The 19360-nt window shown below is 34.8% G+C and overlaps 2 protein-coding genes across 3 annotated transcripts; one reads left to right on the top strand and one right to left on the bottom strand.

Annotated features, from left to right (window-relative positions):
• Positions 1-1081: 1081 nt before the first annotated feature.
• LOC142613552 (lysine-specific demethylase JMJ31) lies at positions 1082-9536 on the top strand. 2 transcript variants are annotated; one of them, XM_075785934.1, is made up of 15 exons: positions 1082-1221; positions 1323-1400; positions 2526-2609; positions 2712-2867; positions 3006-3074; positions 3182-3308; positions 3850-3922; positions 4103-4219; positions 5060-5179; positions 5301-5319; positions 5954-6038; positions 6213-6541; positions 7267-7382; positions 7483-7576; positions 9068-9536. In XM_075785934.1, exons 1-15 carry the CDS (start codon positions 1099-1101, stop codon positions 9131-9133), a joined length of 1656 nt encoding a protein of 551 aa, XP_075642049.1. In that variant the 5' UTR covers positions 1082-1098; the 3' UTR covers positions 9134-9536. The 2 variants fall into 2 exon arrangements, with proteins under 2 accessions (XP_075642049.1, XP_075642050.1); XM_075785935.1 differs by lacking the exon at positions 9068-9536 and adding an exon at positions 8723-9061.
• Positions 9537-14362: 4826 nt separating this feature from the next.
• LOC142613525 (protein indeterminate-domain 12-like) lies at positions 14363-19160 on the bottom strand. The gene is made up of 3 exons (XM_075785905.1): positions 18127-19160; positions 17628-18024; positions 14363-15626 (listed from the first exon to the last, which is right to left on the bottom strand). The coding sequence occupies exons 1-3, from the start codon at positions 18290-18292 to the stop codon at positions 14645-14647; spliced, it is 1545 nt and encodes a 514-aa protein (XP_075642020.1). The 5' UTR covers positions 18293-19160; the 3' UTR covers positions 14363-14644.
• Positions 19161-19360: the final 200 nt, after the last annotated feature.

The following is a 19360-nucleotide window of genomic DNA, read 5'->3' as shown; positions in this document are numbered from 1 at the left end:
CCACTTGTTGTAACTTGTAACAATTGAATTATCAAAAAATTAAATAAGAACATAGTAGGTTAAGGTGCTTGAAATATTTGAAGTATTATAAATCAAAATTTTTAAGGATACAATGACTTGTTTGAAAGATTAAAAGACCTAAGAGTTGGCCAGACACTTCAAAATTTAAATATCAATATAAGGGTTTATGCCTTTATAAATATGGTATACCAAACAGTAACTTGGGGCTGATTTTTAATACTAAATTTGGATAATTGAAGTAAAAATTAATTTTGGGTATCTACTAAGGTGGAGTTTGGATAGCGCGTTTCTTGCGTCCGCGTTTTTTTTTTTTTTTTTTTTAACCCAGCCGCAAGTTTGGACTTTTCAGCCATGAACAGTGCACAAATGCACTGTTCATAGGTCCCACAATTTTACTTTTCAGCAACTTTTTCATTAAAAATGGGTCCCACAGCACTATTTACACATTTAAAAATTATTTTGCTACAATGTTTTCAGTTTTCAGTTTCAGTAAAATAAGTTCTATCTAAACGGACTCTAAGGGTCCGTTTGGATACAGTTTATTGCTGAAAACTGAAAACTGAAAACTGAAAACACTGTACCAAAATAATTTTTAAATGTGTGAATAGTGTCGTGGGTCCCATTTTTAATTTAAAAAAATCTGAAAAGTGAAGTTTGTGGGTCCCGTGAACAATACACGAGACCTACAAATGTGCTGAAAGTCAACAAAATCGGCTACTGTTCATGCACAGTAGCATAAACAGTAGCCTTGTCCCCTGTGAAAAGCATGCAGCAGAAGAAAAAAAAAAAAAAAAAAAACGCTGAAATTTCTCCCCTGTGAAAAGCATGCAGCAGAAGAAAAAAAAAAAAAAAAAAAACGCTGAAATTTCTCAGCAAAACGCAAACGCAGGTTATCCAAAATCATAAATCATTGATAACAATATGACTCCTGTGTGAGCCAGTTCGGTCCAGCCCAAAATGCCAAAACCCTTAATCTGGACCTAAAACATTCGGGCTTCAACTATAGGCCCAGCCCAAAAACACTTAATACATATCTCTCTCTCTCTCTCAAAATGAAAAACAAAACTAATCGGAGCAATGTCCGTACAGCTAGATAGCACCGGAGAAAACATGGACGAGTCCCTCCGAATCCAAAGATTCGAACAAATTCCTTCGTCGTTAGAGTTCGAGTCTCTGATTCAATCCACAAACGTTCCCGCTGTAAAAATTCACTCTCTCTCTCTCTATTTTCTGTTTGTTTCTCGGGAAAAAAAAATGTAACTCAAAACTTTCTACTTCTTTCTCTTATTATTCACTTACAGGTGTTTACTGGATGCGTTAAGGACTGGAAAGCTTTTTCCAAGTGGAATCCATCCAATGGCGGACTTGACTATTTGCAGGTTATCTTTTCAAACTCTGTAAAAGAAATTCCAGTTTTGCTTTAGGTGCTCTTTTGAGAACTGGAATTACTATCTTTGAGTAGGATCAAGTAATCCCTTGAAATTTGATCAATACAATAATTGAAAATTAGAGTGATGCTACACCTACAGTTACCAATAAATTTTACTTCCATTAGTATTAGAAATTAATGTGCTAGATTTTAAACACAGGACAACAAAATAACTTAGAAATTTATTTATTGTCGCGTTATTTTGTCCAAATATCTTTGCACTAGTGGTGTTAGATGAATGAGCTCGCTAAATCGATTCAACAGAAAGTACCTTGGGGGTATGTCTTTTGCAAATAATATTGTTATGGTGGATGAAATTAGATGTGGAGTTAATGCCATTTGTAAAAATTGATTGGTAAGTTACATACGCATCTGATGGGTCTTAAACCTATGATGTGACTCTTCGCCTAGCGCTTATTAGGGGGGAGGAAATGCCAATTGAGCTAGAGCTCATTGGTACTTTATGTAGTGAAATTGTTAGGAGCTTTGGCATTTTCCTTGAAATTATGGCTGAGATATGCTTTTCAGTTCTCAAAATTTGGCTCAATTTTGTTGTACTTTAAAATTTAAAAAGTTGCAATTACGACCCTAAAATATTTAAAAAAGGTAATAATTTTTCACCTTCTTCTTTTTATGGTAAATTTATTCCATGCCACATTATTTTTTTTAATGTGCCATGTCAGCACTTTGTCTGCCATGTATGCAATTTTTGTGATGGGATATGTTTCAAATTTTTTCATTAACTCAATTACGATATGTGACAAAGTGCTGACATGGCACTGAGGAATGAAAATGAAATTTGTAATAAATTCTGGGAATCAAAATTGTGTTTTAACCTAAAATTCTTGTTCAAATGTGTGTGTGCATGATGCATGACCTTCTTGACACTGTGACTAATATATTTGATTTTGGCCTCAAAGAATAAGCCTTAATACACATACGCTTAGATTTTATTTGTATGCTTGAGTAGCATAGCTACAAAGATTGTTCTACCTATTGCTTTTGCAGTTATTAATTTTCTTTTTATAAAGTCATTAGATGAATTTTTGATTTCTTTAACTTAATGGAAATTTAGGAACGAGTAGGGTCTGGTATTGTGGAGGCCATGCTCTCAAAATCAGCGCCTGTCTTTTATGGTGACCTTAGAAGTCATGAGAGGGTAATTTTTTTGTATGTTTTTTTAAAACATTATGGAATTTGAATTGCTCTCTCTCATGGAAGTCAATAAACCCAATTACTTTAATTCCCTTTCTTTTTGTAGGTTCCATTACCATTTTCTACCTTCATTGGTTATTGTAAGCAACGAATGCAAAACAGAGATCTTGGTTGTGCCAATTCTGAATTGGAAAGTCATGGCCTAATTGGGCGTGATGCAGAGCATGCAGAAGATGCTCCTGAACAAATCTATTTAGCACAGGTTCCAACTTCGTGGGCTTTTGTGTAATTCATAAATTTGTATTTATTTTGATTTGGATGTATCAATTTTCGGTTTTTAGGTTCCACTTTGCCTTTGGGAGAGTTATGGTTTAACAACTTTGAGTATTTTATTATTTAGACACCAATTATGAATGCTGATAATGAAGAGAAGGTTCAGTTGGAAACTTTGAGGGAAGATATTGAAACGGTAAGTATATTTCTTTTCACTATCTACTGTTGTCTAGTCCATTGCTCTCTGCAAAAGTGTTCTTTCACAGATTTTATTTTTCTAATCAAGCTTGGTTACTTCTGCAGCCTGCATTTTTGGAGAGGAAAACACTAGCATCTATCAACTTGTGGATGAACAATGCTCAAGCTAGATCAAGTACTCACTATGATCCACACCATAACCTTTTGTGCGTAGTTGGCGGCTGCAAACAAGGTGAAGTCATTATTTTTCTTTCCTATGCGATGGATGGCCCATATGCATGCCACGAGTGGATGACCTAACTACCTTATCAAATGACGAGGGGGGGGGGGGGGAATGAAAGGGGGGGTTGGGGTCTTGCAACTTTTAAAACTGTTATTTCCTTTTCAGTTGTAAAACCATGTTAGGCATTTCTTTTTGCAAAGCACAAGTACACATTGGCTTAAATGTATTTGAGGATAAAATCAATTAAGTGGAGGTAACATTTATATATACGTTATGAATCATTATATCCACAAAATGTTGACTGCTGATATGTTTCACCGAGATGGTTGGCATTTCATGGCTAGTTTTCAGGGGATGACATCATGAGCTGAGATACTGAGATTTTGGCCTATCAATAACATTGGTGTATAAAAACGCGCACCCAACACCTTCAGCCTTGAATATTAAATAACTCAACATAAGTCTTTTTTTGTTGGTGGGGAGTGGGGGTTTGCATAAAATAGTTTTCTTTTGTATGGGCACTCAACATAAGAGCTTCCGTGCTATGCAGTTGTCTTATGGCCTCCTTCTGCTACTCCAATGTTATACCCATTGCCAATATATGGTGAGGCCTCAAACCATAGGTATGCTACTTTCAATACTGGCAACAGGAAATTAATTATTTGCTTCTTCTCTACCCATAAGATTTGTGAAATGCTGATACTTCTAATTTTTGCTCAATGACATAAATAATAGATTTCAATTTTTGTGTGGCCTGCATTTATAAAAAAAAAAAAAAAAAAAATCTTTTGTGCATTTGGCAGTTCTGTTGCTTTAGAAAACCCTGATTTTTCAACTTATCCAAGAGCAAAATGCGCAATGGAGCACTCGCAGAAGGTTGTTCTTCAAGCAGGTGATGCACTTTTCATTCCTGAAGGCTGGTAAGGTCTAATTCTGTGTATTTATACCAATGTTGCATTTGTTAGATCCCTTCTTTACACACACACACACACACATATATATATATATATATTGTTGACCATTTTCTAGTTTTATGATATGTCCCTCTCTTCAAGTTTAGTAGTGTATGGTCTCACCATCTCTCTATCCCCTCGTTATTATGATCTGCTTCTTTTTGGTGATGATTACTTTGTCTAGTTATGATTACATTCTTATCATACTGAGCTTAGCCTTCAACTCCAACTTATTAGCTGTGTGCTAGTTATTTTCTTTGCTTCTTGTCTAGACTCATGTTTGATCTCTGCAATGGAACTAGAGACAATATGGTTATTCATTTTCTGTGAAAATTCTAACGTGCAATATATGCATGGTTTTTGAAAACTAAAAATTTGATTTTGACTGGATACCTGTTAATGCATCCTTTGGCAGTACTGCATAACAAAATCTGATTCATGCTTAATTTCTTTACTTCAGTCAGTTGTGCATATACTCCTGTCATTCCATTTTATTGTGGGCTACTCCATCTGTTAAAATGCATCACTTTATTTTCTTTACCTTAACCTTGCAAATTTGTGCCTGTAGTTCCCTCTGCTATCATTATTTATGTGGCATTCTTAAATCACTCACAATAATTTTTATTACCATTTTACTAGTAATATAACAACAACAACAATACTAAAGCTTAGCTGGTTTTTATCTGGATGGATGACAGTGTTTGTGACATTATTAGTGTAGTTGACTTATTTCTTTCTATTTTGTGGACTTATCCTTCTTCTATATGTATCTTCAGGTTAGGTGATTGTTTTTTCTGTTTGTTACAGGTTCCACCAAGTAGACAGTAATGATTTGACCATTGCTATTAACTTTTGGTGGCGATCCAATATGTTGTCTTCCATGGAAGAGCACATGGATGCATATTATTTGCGCAGAATATTGAAAAGGTACTTGTAGTGTAGATTCATTAAACTATGTTGGTTAAGCTAGCTAGTGTGAAAACCTAACATTAGTTCTGTGTCAATTTCATGTGTCATTCACTCATCGAATCAACATTTTATATAAAAGATTGACGGATAAAGAAATGGTATGTATCTCTCTTACATATGTCATTTGATGCCAGATAATGTTGGCAAACAGCCATTTTATGGGGTGGGGAGTGACAGAAACAATCCTTTTTATATTTATGATTTCCACTTTAGTATGTATTTTCTATTGTTTGAGTTGTCTTTTCCATTCTTACTTCCATGGGTATGGAAAGTTTTTTGGGAAAGATACTCATTGAAATGTCCTAGAGCTTCAGAATTATCAGCAATCATGAAATTAAAGATGATTTCATATATGTCTGCATAATTTTTCTAAAACTTTTACTGAAATCTTCTTTTTCTTTTCCCCTAATATTTTTGGCCTTTAATGCTTAATTTCTATAATATTTTTTTCTTATCCTGCAGAAGCTTAGGATCTCAGGTCTCTTACAAATTTTTCTACAAATTTGTAAAAGTTGATTATGGAACTAATTTAATATGAATTTCAGACAGACTCATAGCTAGTTAAATGTGATATACTGATTAAATCTTTGATTTCATTCGTCTGTGTCAGTCTTAATTCTGTGGTGGAGTCATATTTAAGACCTTCCTTTATTTTTATTTTATTTTATTCAATATATAATAAGAAGTTTATTAGTGAGTGCTGTTATATTTGGTGATGTACAATTAGGGCAGGACCAAGTGCTACATAAGACCTCTTCTACTATAATGGGGGACATGAAGAGGCATATATGTGAGCTGCCTGGTAATGGAAAAGCAGGTCATTTTCTTATAAGCCCGTGAAATCTCTGTCATATATCAGGATTATTTGATCTTTTTTTTTAATAATTATTATTTCTATATATCTGAGTAAAAAGAAGTAAATTTGCTGCTAATTTCCAAGCCAGTGGCTATATACTTTTTCTTACATCATAATTTGATATTTGATAACCAGATCATCGTGGCAATGATTTGGATCAGGCTTGTGAGGAAGCAGATTCAAAAGAAAAAGAAGTGCAGCAGAAGAATCTGTTGCAGGACCTGGAACCCATTGCTCTCCAGGTGCTTCATGAAATCGTTTCTCTGGTTCATGACTATATTAACATTTCTGATCACAGTCAACTACTGCAATCGACTTTGATAGATGATTCTCCTGCTAGAGTGAAAGGTGAATGTAAGAAAATTGTGCCAGCTAATTTATTTCGCTTGGAAGATGATCCAGTTGCTAAAATTCTTTGGAGCCTTCAACCAAGGACCCTGCAACATGTATTTTTAGCCATGGCGGTGAGTTTGTACGCTCCAACGAAGCTTACACCTCAAAAAGGTTACTGAGTTTTGTGTTAATACTTGTTTGGTACATAAAGGGTATGGTAAATAATTTTATTCAATACATATTATGAGATGGTAAAATTTTGTTTAATCTAAATGGCATCTTTTATGTAAGTTGTTGCTCGACTGATATTAAAAGAAGGAACGTGGTGAGTGTGATCTCCTTTCCCTTTAATATTCTATGTGGCAAACAAAGTGTTGACTGAAGTGATAAGAAAGTAAAAGGAATTACGAGATTTGAAGGGTCTCCAATTACTGATATCTTTAAACTTTATTCTTATTCATTTCTGGAAATAATTTTAAATTCTTTAAATTTTATTTTATGCTCCTATCCATTTTCTATTAGCTAATGAATAATTATGAGCTCCAACCCCTTTGCCTCACATTGATTAGTCCTTGCATGATCAAACTTTAGAAGGAATTTTTACCACCATGCCAAAGGTGGTCTTGTCAAGGAATATCTTCCTTTGTTTTCTTTTCACGAGGTAAAAGAAGCCCCACTGGGGGGGGGGGGGGGTGCATGTGGCTCAGGTGTCATGTCTTGTACTTCGTCTTTGTTTCCAATTGCTTTGGATATCCTAATTAGCCCTTTGTATGTTCGGCCATTTGAGGATTTATTGATTAAATTTTAATTATCTTATCTTCAAGCATGTAAAACTAATTACCCTTTTTTCTTTCAGTACAATTTCCCAAGAACTTTGGAGGCTTTGATCCTTCATTTGCTTTCACCAGTGGGGGCAGAAGTCCTTACACGGAAATTTGAAGAGATGGATCAACAGATCACTGAGGAAGATAGGTACTTGCTAATTTCACAATCATTCTTTACATAAGTTTTGTGAAAGAATAATGCATTTACTTTTTGGTTTTTAATTTTGTCATTCATCACTATGTGTCAGGAACAAGTTCTACCAGGTTTTCTATGGTGCATTTGATGATCAATTTAGTGCAATGGATGCAATTCTGAATGGAAAAGAGTCATTTGCACTCCAGGTAATGCTGTGCTCTCATCAAATGTTTTTTTTTTTGGAACTCAATGTTTGTCATATCTTCTAGTATCATCTACTCATCTGCAAAATGTATATGTACTGGATTGCTAGGTGGTTGTCTGTGGATGTACACAACATCCATTTTTGCTGTGTTGGGTGGGGGTTGAGTGAAGAAATAGGATATAGTGTGGTTCATCTTCACCAATGAGCTCTAGTTCATATGTCACTCCCTCCCTTGTAACCACAAGGTGGTAGAAGGGATTGAGGATTCAAGACCCACCCAGTGCATGTGTAATTACTAGTTGAAAAAGAAAGAAAAAATAATGTGGCTCTTCTTCCACGTCAAGACTATAAATAATCTTTTTGATTTGATCAATAAAATTTTACTTATCTATCAAAATAATAATAATCTCTTTGGTTTGAATAGTGTGTTTTAAAAAGAAAAAAACTAGCAGATCAGCCATCATTACGAATTTCTATGATATGCCTTTTAGAGTTGCATGAAACAATGAAAAAACGGTCTTCAGTGTTGATCATATTCATTCATTGGATTTCATTCCCCTGATTGGCCTGTTTTTGCAAGGCATAGTTACTGAACAAGATCTCACCTGAACTTCTCTTTGGAAAATTTTCATAATTAAATTTAATTTACAGAGATGCCATGGAGTGCTTTTGTGGATTAGGATCCTTCCATTTGATAATGTTGTCATTGTGCTTTTTCATTGTTTTACTTGCACAATGAACATCATACTATGTTTCTTACAGTAGCTTGTCCCAACAAATGACAAAGCTGTATCGTGGTGGGAATCTGGTGGTAGTCAGGGTTCACTTGCATTAGCCAGTGCACAGAATAAATGAAGGTTTAAATGTTTATAGTTTTGGTGGCTGGTTTCCCTGGAACAGAGGCCCCTTACTTTATTGAGGTCATCTAGTCATGAAAAGTACTGGCTAATGCTTGTCTATCATTAGTTCCATGAATAGAGACAAAAACAGGAGTTCATTGTATTGTATCTTGTGAAGAATTCAATATCAATTTTTTTTAATCAGAATTTTGCCTGGTGGATTTGGTTGATTCTGTCATGGCATATAATATTTTCACTGTGAAGTTTTGGAATATATACATTTCCACTTTTAACTTACTCGTGTACAGCCAGTACTCGTAGTTTTGTGATCAATTCAACTTTGACAGCATTGTCTTTTTCCCCAAAGTAAGTCTCAATCTATCACCGTGTCCTTTCTTCATTTTTTCTCTTTTACATTTTCCCAATTACCATATCATCATCTTGGTAGTCATGCTTGTATATTGGCTTACCTGCAAAGATATAACTATAATTCTAGTTCCATATGTTGAGCAGTGAGCACCAATACAGAACGGTTAAATTGCCTAGAATGTCATTCAACTTTGCCCTTGAATAGGTTAACTTTTATCCAAAAATTTGAAACTTAAGTGCAGTGCATTCTTGGTAATTTTCGTTTTTGTTGTTTTACGTTGCAGGCATTCAATAATGTTTTGAATAAATACGTGGGAGTAAACTTGGACGGACCTAAACCAGGGTTTTAATGACACTTTGGAACAACTGGTCCCTGCAGTATCTCTAGAGAGAAGAGTGTACTCATTCATGTTCACAGCAGAAACTTTTGGCCCAGCTGGTGCTTTCATGTCAGCCATCCACAATTTTGTATGTTAGGAATAATTACTTTGAACAGTTTTGTTGTGTATATCACTATCACTATTTCATGCAACAGTTCTATGCAATGCCCCTTTCACATATAATGAGACTCATGGATGTAGGTCCCATACATAAGAGGACCATTACATACACATGTTGCAATAATTTCTTGTGTATCTCAGCTTTGTACATGCTGGCTGATCTGTGTTATTTGACTTGCAATGCAACTCTGAATTGTTTCCTCATTTAAGATCTAACGTGCTACATTAATTAAGACTGTACAGCGAAATTGTATACTTGGTGAACAAGCTTATAATTATTTTAGTTAGATCTGTGACATTTCTTTTTCTTCTTTACATTTAGTGTTCATTATCAACTTTTACTGAATGGGTCAATGAATTTAATGACAAGGTCAATGTGAAAGTATGACAGTAACTTAACTCTGACAGATCCATGTGTAAGTGCGTGTTGCATTAAATCATTAAGAAAATGGTATAATATTTTAAAGCCTTCAAGTCTATCCAAAATTCACTTATTTTTATTGCTGTATAGTTTATACAAATCTATAGTTACCGAAAATCCCAACGTTTGCAATACGCTCCAATTGACCCGAAGTCTGAGAGTTGCTGTAAACAATGGGCTTGCGGAGATTTTGATTAGAAACAATGGGCACCCTTTCACATCACCATGGGCCTCGACGACAATTATCTCCCTCTTGGTTATCACATTATTTCATTTGATTGTCTATTAGTCATAATAAGAGTCTTTAAACCTAACATTTTTTACAACTGTTGACGTGATCCATTATGAATGCTTCATAAAAAAAGTATTGCCAATGTTTGACCTATGTAAAATTTATGTTGCTTTGATCACAATAAATTAAGGCAATAATAGTAAAAAATAAAGTTGTGAAAAAAATATTGTATCGCTATCAGTTGCTATAATTACAATTATACTAAGTTGTCAAGATGTGAAATAATATGAATGGTAATGAATATTCAGACTAACTAAACTAAAAAATATACCCAAAAAAAAAAAAAAAAACTAAAACATTATCAATAATGACTTGGTAAAAATGTCCTTAAAACTTTTCTTATTTGTTACTAATTATATGGTAATTCTGATGAAGTTTGTGGAGAAGAGGCGATGCTGTATGGGGATTTCTGCAGAAGGGAAAAAGAGAGAACAAGCATGAAAAAGAAAGGTTTGGTAATTATTAAGATTGGAAGCAAGAGAGAGGTAAAAGCAGGGTTTGATGAGATGAGATTCCTTGATGATGGAAGATGACATGTGCAAGAGTGCTTGAGAGAGAGGAGGAAATGGGAAGAGAATAGAAGACTAGAAGAGAAGCTTTTGGTTTTGTCTGGTTGTGGAGCAGAGAGAGAGAGAGAGAGAGAGAGAGAGAGAGATAAAAAGAGGCAGTCTTTTTTACTAGGCAAATGGCATGTATTGTTGTACCTAAACCCTGCCACTCAAATATACTTTCTAAAAGCTTGGATATACCATAACACCTAACCTTCCTTTCATTAATCCCAAGGTCCTTTCTCTGCCTCTCTCTCTTTTGGTGAATATACTTGGTTGTAGTGGCAAGGAAGAACTTTGCCTCTTCCTTTAATTGGCTAAGAATGTCGAGCATGGTACTTGTTACCTTTAAATCTTGTAAGAGCATGATTATTTGTTTGTTCATCACCATGCCCTCTAAATTGAACCTCTAAATGGGACCCCTAAGTTTAATTATTAAGGCCTAAACCTCATATAATATCATTGACAATGTATCTAAATTCGTATAATTGGTTGTAAAAGTATTAAGATTCAAGTTTTATAATCTTTAGAGCATGGTGTTCCTAAGCTTTCTCACCAATTTCAGGGTTTAAGATTTGATCATAGGTGGGCCATCTGAACGAAGCATGAAGAAACACATAGAATATGTGATGGTTTTTGCTAGTTAAGCTCCCAACCAAAGGCTGCGAAATGGGGACGTGCACAGAAATTGATAAAGGGTCATCAAGGAAAGAAGAAGAAGACTGATCAGAACTGTTATTCAAAGTTCTCTTGAGCATCTTTTCGTGACCGTTGACATTTTTCTTCTTTATTATTTTCTCTTCTTTTCCTTTCTTTTCCTTTTCTTTTTTTCCTTTTTGTTTAGTACCACTTATATGTGCCGGACCACCATCACACCCAAATAGACATATACTATCAACTTAGTTTGCCTTTTCACTCACGCTTATAGTAGGTTTTACACCCTTCCTACCTTCTCTTTAGAAAAGGCTATATACTTCTTCGGAATTATCAAAAGAAAGTAATGTGGAAAAGAATTTCTCGGAATTTGATTATACTTTAAAATCTTTTTGGTAGGCTATTATTAATTATTTAAAGCTTCAATGGTATTTGATGTGAGAAGAAAAAAGAAAGTTGCACGAAATTTCCCAATTGCAATTTCTTCTAGCCATCCAATTCAAAGTGTGGAAATGAAGGACTTCATCTATTAAATTCCAACATAGTTCATGTAAACAAACAAAAATTTATGATGACTCCTTCAAAAACATTCTTAATTTGACCCATTTTCTACCCCTCTTGTTTGGACTGTTCAGGTTTCATGTCACAGTATGTTTGAAACTTATTTTATTTTTTATTTTTTTGGGTGATTCTTTTCTGGCAACTCTACTGGACCCATGTAAACAACTTGCATTTTTTTTTTAATGTGTTCTAGAGGACGGTCATTATTTTCTAATCCGCATGCAATCATATACTAAAGTTGTGACTTTAAAAGATAGTTTCTTTTAGGGGAATTTTTTGACCATATATATATAGCCTAGTTGAGAAACCGAAATTGCTCTCATTTGTATCCCTTTTTTGACCTTTTCTGACTCGAAGCCTACTTAATTAATTCTTAATTAATTCTGGTACTTTCCATCCCTTTTTTCTTTGGTTTTACCAAAAGCTTCTGTTTTTCTACCTAGAGAGACCAATTAATGGGAGAGTTTAAACCTATTATTTACTGTCTATCTAGTTTCAAACTTTGCCCAAAGAACTAAAAAAGTCTATACTTTCGAATTGAATTCAATAGGGGAGTTAACTGGAATTGACTAAATGGGCATTATATTATATGATCTATTGGACGTAACTTTTAGAAAAATCTTAGTCATATACGGCGAGAAAGATATCATAAAAAAATATAGTGGATTTTTCATGCTCATTATAATTAACTTTCATATCACAGTCTCCTCGAATTTTCTTATGGTTTATCTGACTGGATTGCTTGATGGTCCAATAATCAAATGCAATAATGTCAGCAAAGGTTGGTCAGGTTTCGGTTGGTCGAAGGGCATATTCGTAAAATCGATGGAATATGAAGTGTGGGCCCATGCTTACCTCATCAGTCTCTTTGGTCTTTGCTTGTAGTATTTTCTTGGCCTACAAATAGTACAACCCATATTAATTATAGTTTTCTTAATCATGCAGAAGTACTATTCTTCTTGGTAATTTTCTTGGAAATTGTGGGTGTAATCGTAATTCTGTTGCATGCAAGTCTCTCGTTTTATTATACGTGTATGGCTAACATCACGTGGAAATTAAAATGCTACATACATTGGATTCTCTCTCACTTTCTTAATTTTCCATCATTAGATCCAGTGAATAGAAAAAAAAACAAAAAAATCAAGCTTAAAAAATTAGTACTAAGAGGAATAGGAAACTGCTAATAAGTTAATTATATCACCTACTTAGAAGAAGGGGATTCAAATTTAAATCCTTCTTCATAAGAGTTCCTAACAACTATAAGACTTTGATTAATCAATCAAGTTTTAAAAATAGAATTTGTTTGTTTGTAGTTTTTGTTTCAATTTGCAAAAGGAAGTGTGCCATGTAAAGATACTCACTAGAGTCTAGACTCTAGAGGAATGCTGAGACAATGGAGTGGCTTTAATTGGCATGTACAACAACGTCCTTTTCAAAGGAAAGAGGGTTGAGAGTTGAGACAATCTTAATTAATTGCACACAAAAATATATGCTCAAACTGCACCTTCTTTACACTGAATAAGATCAATGCAAAATCCTCCATAGCATTGTAATATGTGTTTCCATGAACTATCACCAATTAGCCCTTGATCGACTATCCTCTCGTCTTGTCCATTGCTTATCCTTCTAATAAATCCAAGTTTTAACTCCATATATATTGTGACAACTGACAAGACTTGGAAAGTTGGAAGAGATGCATAACATTAGAGTGAATTATATCAAAGGGAACAATGCATGACACCTTTCTTCAACTTCAAATTGATGGGAAATTGGGTTCAATCTACTTTCACTCAGATTAATTGGCAATATTGTCCTAGGCCATATTACATTGTTAATTAAGGCTTACAAGTATATATATACTGGGTAAGTTTGCTATTCGATTTTGCTGTTGAGCCTTAAAAAGCTATACATATCATGATAAAACATTGGGCTGTAACCACCCTAATACCTCTAGGTATATTCTTTAAATGACTTTGGCATATTTATGATGAACAAGGCATTAAACCCTCATCGATGAAGAACAAAAAAAAAGAAAAAAAAGAGAGAGGTAGGGTTTCAACTTTTTCTTTTTTTAGAAGGAGAGTGAGAGTTGTCGGATATATATATATATATATATATATATTTTTTTTTTTTCACAACACCATTTGAACATCAGCCCACTGCTGAAATCATTTTTTTTATTAGCACCATTTATGACATATCACCTCAACAATTCTGAAAAAAATGTGGAAATTTTGTAGCTCCATATACCCTGTTGTGTTTCAAAATGAAAATGATAAAACCAAAACCTATAAAATAAGAAGATAAGGCATTTTTTTTTTTTTAAAACTCAAACTTCTCCCTGATTTGTTATATATAGCTATTAGATAATCTCTTTCTTCTTTTGAATTACAAGAATGCTACCCTCATCTACCATTAATCATTGCATCAAAGAGAAGGTGAAAAAAGGAGAACAAGAAAAGAAGAAAAAGACATGGGAGTGAGAAAAAAAATGAAAGGAAAAATACAAGCCAAATAAAACTTCCAACATGCAGGGAAATTTCGTTAGGAGAGAAAAGCTTACTTCCATTTAAAACTAACATAAACACACTATAGACAAAAGGTAATTAAACTGGTAACATACCTCTTTATATATAATATAAAAAGAAAAATGTAAACAACAAAGCATTTAGAAAATGAAAACCCAAAAGGAAACAAAAACAAAGTAGCTATAATAGTAATAATAATAATAATAATCAAATGAAAAGCATAGAACTTGGACATATGCTTGATAGTCTTCCTCTAGCTAGAAGTAGAAGGATACTTCTGTCATTTCACAGAAGAGCCTAGTAATTTGTGTGAAATTACTATTATAGCCTTTCCCTTTCAATGTTTGCACCTCTCTGCTAACAGTCCCCCCATGTTTCCGAGGAAGGGTCAGCCAATCCAAAACCTTGGGACTTCATGTTCAACATCGACGTGTGGTCACGCTCATTATAATGTTGTTGTTGTTGTTGGTGCGGGAACCCTACGCCATCAGTGTACGCTAGCATATTTTTCACGTTAATGCTAACGTTAACATGTCCGGGTCCGTGTCCGTGTCCATGTCCAGTATTTGTTGTATTTGTAGCTGTAGTATTTGTAGTAACATTGCCATTGCCAGCAGCAATATCTGTGAGACCCAGAAAATCCCTTGTCAAACGGTCAGTGTTGTGCCACGTGGCTAGGTTTCGTGACGTGAACTGATCAGCGATGTTGTACTGATCGTTGGAAGAGGAAGATATCATGTGACTCACTGCCGGGTCCATTTGAATTTGATGATGATGATGATGATGGTGACTCGGTGTTCCAAACTCAGCTGAAGATATCATGTGACCCACTGACTGAGCCTGTTGGGCTACATTGGCTGTTGGGGCTAACCCAACGGTTGCAGCCTTTTGGAGAAGTGCAGTGGCTGAGAGGTGCGCTGACGTGGCAGGGTTTGAGATGGTTTGGAAGGGTGAGTTTATCAAAGCCTTGTGGTGGTGGTTGTGGTTGTGGTTGTTGTTGTGGTTGTGGAAGTAAGTTTGTGGGATGTGGAAATGGTGAGGTTCAAGTTGTTCTTCAGGCTTGATTTGATGAAGCAGTAGTGGGTTTTGTGAGGGATTATTATTATTAATAATAATACTATTAGGGTTAGGGTTTTGTTGGGGTGGTCGTGGGTCCCAGGGATGGAGGGACATGTGGGTTTGTGGTGGGGTTGTGAACTGTTGTTGGGTTTGAAAGGGAAAAAGAGTTTGGACTATTGTTGGGTTTGTGCTGCCTGTGGCTAATTGATTTGCTGATAGTCTTGCACTCTCTTCAGCCAATGCATCGCAGAATGCTCTATGGGTTATGAAGCTGTCCTTCCTGTCAATTTTACATGAAAATTAGAGAGAAATAAAAAGTTCAAAAAAAGAAGAAAAAAATAATAATGTTTGCGAATGCTAGTAAGTGTGCATTAGGATCAGTTTTTTTTTTTTTCGCTGAAAAACTTATTTGTTTATTTGCTGAAAATTAATGTATGTAATGTACAACTGGAGAGAGAGAGAGAGAGAGAGAGAGATTATAAAAACCTATATATACATAAATAAATTAGTAAGTTAATGGAAAAAAGGTAATCCAAATTGACTAGTACTACTAGGTACTTACCAATTAATTGGAAAACAAAAAAAAATTTGACATGTTTCACTTTGTCTTATAAATTCCTTTTGGTACTATCAATGTGGGGGTACTTTCAAATGTGGGGTGAAGGTGGTTGTGAATCTCTGTCGTGCAAATGTTTTGTGCTTTCCACGTGAAAGAGTTTAAAAATGAAAAAAATGAGTGTTAAATATATCCACGGTTTTTGGTTTCTAGCAAATTTTAGGTGTGATCATCAAGCACAATTTGAGATTTAAGGGTATTTTTTTTTTTGCAAGTAATTTGTTTTGTTGAATTTAAGATTATCACCATGCATTTAAGGTTGATGATGCAAATATGTCTTTTCCTTAGTTTATGTTGTGGATAAAACTTAAAAGAGAGAAAAGAGGGTGAGAGGCTAAGAACTCATGCATGCGGAATGCATTGAGACACAAAGGTCAAAAAAGCTACAGAGCAGAAAGGAGAGATTATCTTTGAGGTCAAAATTAAAGTTGAGAGAGAGAGAGAGAGAGAGAGAGAGAGAGCAATTGGTTGATGTTTATACATGCAAAAATGGCATTGATTATATCAAGGAATTGGAAAAATTACAATGGCAGAAGTCTTTCGAAACTAGATAGAGCACATGCATGAAACAAAGATATGGAATTGTTGAAAGTAGAGCATATGCATGAAACAATGATATGCAATTGAAGCCCGACGTATCCATTGATAATGAAGAAGAAAGAAAAGCAAATCACTAATCAGATATTTTTGCAGATTTATCAGTTTTCACAATGATGAAATTGTTCAGAGATTCATTGTTCAGCAAGTAGTTAATTGCATGCTTTATAAAATAAAATAAAAATGTCACGGATTTTCCAGCCATGAAACACCAAAAGTAATTAACATATTCTTTAACTTTTATCTAGACAAGAGCAGATCCACTCATTATTTTTGAGACTGCAGTCACTCCATTACAAAGTACAAAGAGGATATATACACAGGAAAAAGAGGCAAAAGTAAACCCTTGAAGAAAATCAATAATTTGAGCATTTTAACCTAATATATATTTTTTTGAGGATGTCATGAATTATCATGTTTATCAAGTATAAGGACGGATAAAATGGTCTCAAAAATAAAAATACAAATCCCTAGGCCACCCAAAAAAAAGAAAAGAAAAAAGAATACAATAACTCATGCATTTATGTCCAGTCTAAGCATAAGAGAAAAAATTAAGTTTGCTATTGAATCACAGACAAAACAGTATATAAAACAAAATTTTACATTGATTGTTCCTATTCAGTTTATCTTTTTTGTTGTTTTCATAGATGAACTTAGCTATATGGTTCAGATTTCAGAGATACTGCTATCAGTTTCACTTTAAATGTCACCAGCAACAGACACTTGTCTTAATAGTCTCCACTTTCATGCAAGCTGCCACTGCATCTAAGCTCCAGATATAATTCATGCAGAGGGCTTACCACTCTTGTGTAAGAACAACCACAAAACAAAACCCACTCAAAAACAAAAACAAAGACCGTCCTAAAGACTTCCCTCACTAAACAAAAGACCAATTGTTATATGAATCATATTTCTAGTCCAAAGTGATGAATGATAGCTAAGAAAACACCAAAACTAGGGAAAGTTTGGAGCTTTGAGAGACTCGCGCGCATATATATATATATGTGTGTGTGTGTATAAAGACCAAAACAAAAGAAGCGTAAGAAATTTGATTATAAAAAGAAGAACCTGGAGAAGAGGGTTCCACAGTCACATCTATATTCTCTTGTCCCACAGGTTTTAGAGTGAGCCTTCCAATCTGATTGAACGGCATAGATCTTTGAGCATTTCTCACACTTCCACTTCTTCTCGCCGTGTTTCCTACAAAAGTGTTTCTTAATTCCTGTAAGATCACCAAGAGCCCTTGAAGGATGGTGGTGAACACATGAAGGCTCAGGGCAAACATAGGCTCTTTTTCTTATCTCTTTGCTGTTTCTTTGCTTTAGCTTCCAAGGAAGGTTATGGCCTCTCCTGTGAAGTTGAAGGTTTTGATCCCTTTGAAACCCCTTGTTGCAGATCTCACATACAAATCTGTTGGTGGCTAGTAAGGTCTTTGGGGATAATGCAATCACTTCAGCATCTGGGTCTGAAACACCATCATATATACATAAAAACAAATATTTTTATTGAGAAGAACATAAAAACAAAGACAAGACAAATCTGACAATTTTGAAGTGATTGAACTTACCTGGGTTTCCAGGTAGGCTTCTCTTTTTCTTGATCTTCTGTGTTTGTTGTGGAGAAATAGTTGAAACCATTGGATTTAAGCCACCAAAGTCTTGAACTCTAGTACCAGAAGAAACACTGGCTTCTTCAGACAAAGAAGTTGAATTGGACATAGCTGCAGGAAACATTGCTTTTGACTGAAAACTCCCTCAGAGAAAAACAAGAAAACCCCAAATATCTGATCTCTTTGTATTAAAATCTTCTCCAAGTTTATAACTTTCTTCAAGTACCCACCTTTGCACCTTTGAACAAACTAAGAAGGGCAGTTCAGAAATAGAGAATCCCAGCTTTGGACACAGCTAATAAGCAGCAGAGCTGGCCTTGCTGAAGAACAGGTGGCAGTGACACATAGACACAGAAAGGCATCATTCATTGGTTTTGCAAAAGCAAAATTAGTCTCGTGAGAGATGATGATGGTGATGATGATGATATGTTCTTCTCCAAGTCGCTATCTTAGGCCATGGATTGCTTGTCTGAGCAACTCTGCAGAACCAATTCAGATATATCTCTTTCCAGTCTCTCTCTCTAAAACACAACAAGAGCTTTCACCATGCAGTCCAACATGGAAAGAACAGACAATAGATGGGTTTTCCTCAAAACTTCTTCACAACCCAATAACCCTTACCTTTTCTGTACATATGTGTACAGAGAGAGGGAGAGAGAGAGAGATAAACAGAAAAAAAATCAGTAGCAGGGTGTTGTAGATGATAGTGTGTACAGAGTGTGATGATTACAATGGCAGACAAAGGAAGGAGGGGTGGCAAATTGTAAATGAAAAAATTGAAAATAAAAATTTAAAAGAAACCAAGATGGGAAAAGGCTAGAAAGCCAAAAAAAAGCTTGGAATACTGCAAAGACTAGAGAAGAATCCAAACCCACTTGATGCAGCAAATTTTTTCTCTTTATTTTTTCTTTTAAATTTTTTTCTTTTCCTTTGAGTTGAGCCTGATGTTGGCACTTTCTGTCTTTTCTTTTGTTCCTGTAATAAAACACCCAAATCCTAAAAGGCCCTTGAGTTGAATGGAATGATTTTAAAAGGAGGGATTGCTAACCAGAAGGCTAAGGAGAATGATAAGCTTAAAAAGCATGGGAGGTGGTAAAGGCAAAGTGTTAGAGATAGGGCTTCTCAACCTTTTATATAACCCCACACTAACATGATTGATTCAGTGATTGACTCTCAGCTATACACTGTGCTT

Source organism: Castanea sativa, chromosome 10, assembly GCF_040712315.1.
Source record: "Castanea sativa cultivar Marrone di Chiusa Pesio chromosome 10, ASM4071231v1".
Classification (NCBI taxonomy): Eukaryota; Viridiplantae; Streptophyta; class Magnoliopsida; order Fagales; family Fagaceae; genus Castanea; species Castanea sativa.
Note: the sequence above shows the minus strand (reverse complement) of the source record. Positions and strands in the feature narration are given on the sequence as shown.

What these genes read in the sequence shown, in the direction of transcription:
- LOC142613552 (XM_075785934.1), top strand. Translation starts at nt 1,099, where the DNA reads ATGTCCGTACAGCTAGATAGCACCGGAGAAAACATGGACGAGTCCCTC. An exon ending in TGAGGGAAGATATTGAAACG is followed by an intron (nt 3,075 to 3,181) that starts GTAAGTATATTT and finishes TTACTTCTGCAG; the next exon opens with CCTGCATTTTTGGAGAGGAA. An exon ending in GGTGAGGCCTCAAACCATAG is followed by an intron (nt 3,923 to 4,102) that starts GTATGCTACTTT and finishes TGCATTTGGCAG; the next exon opens with TTCTGTTGCTTTAGAAAACC.
- LOC142613525 (XM_075785905.1), bottom strand. Translation starts at nt 18,292, where the DNA reads ATGTTTCCTGCAGCTATGTCCAATTCAACTTCTTTGTCTGAAGAAGCC. An exon ending in AAGCCTACCTGGAAACCCAG is followed by an intron (nt 18,025 to 18,126) that starts GTAAGTTCAATC and finishes ATGGTGTTTCAG; the next exon opens with ACCCAGATGCTGAAGTGATT. An exon ending in TGTGGAACCCTCTTCTCCAG is followed by an intron (nt 15,627 to 17,627) that starts GTTCTTCTTTTT and finishes TAAAATTGACAG; the next exon opens with GAAGGACAGCTTCATAACCC.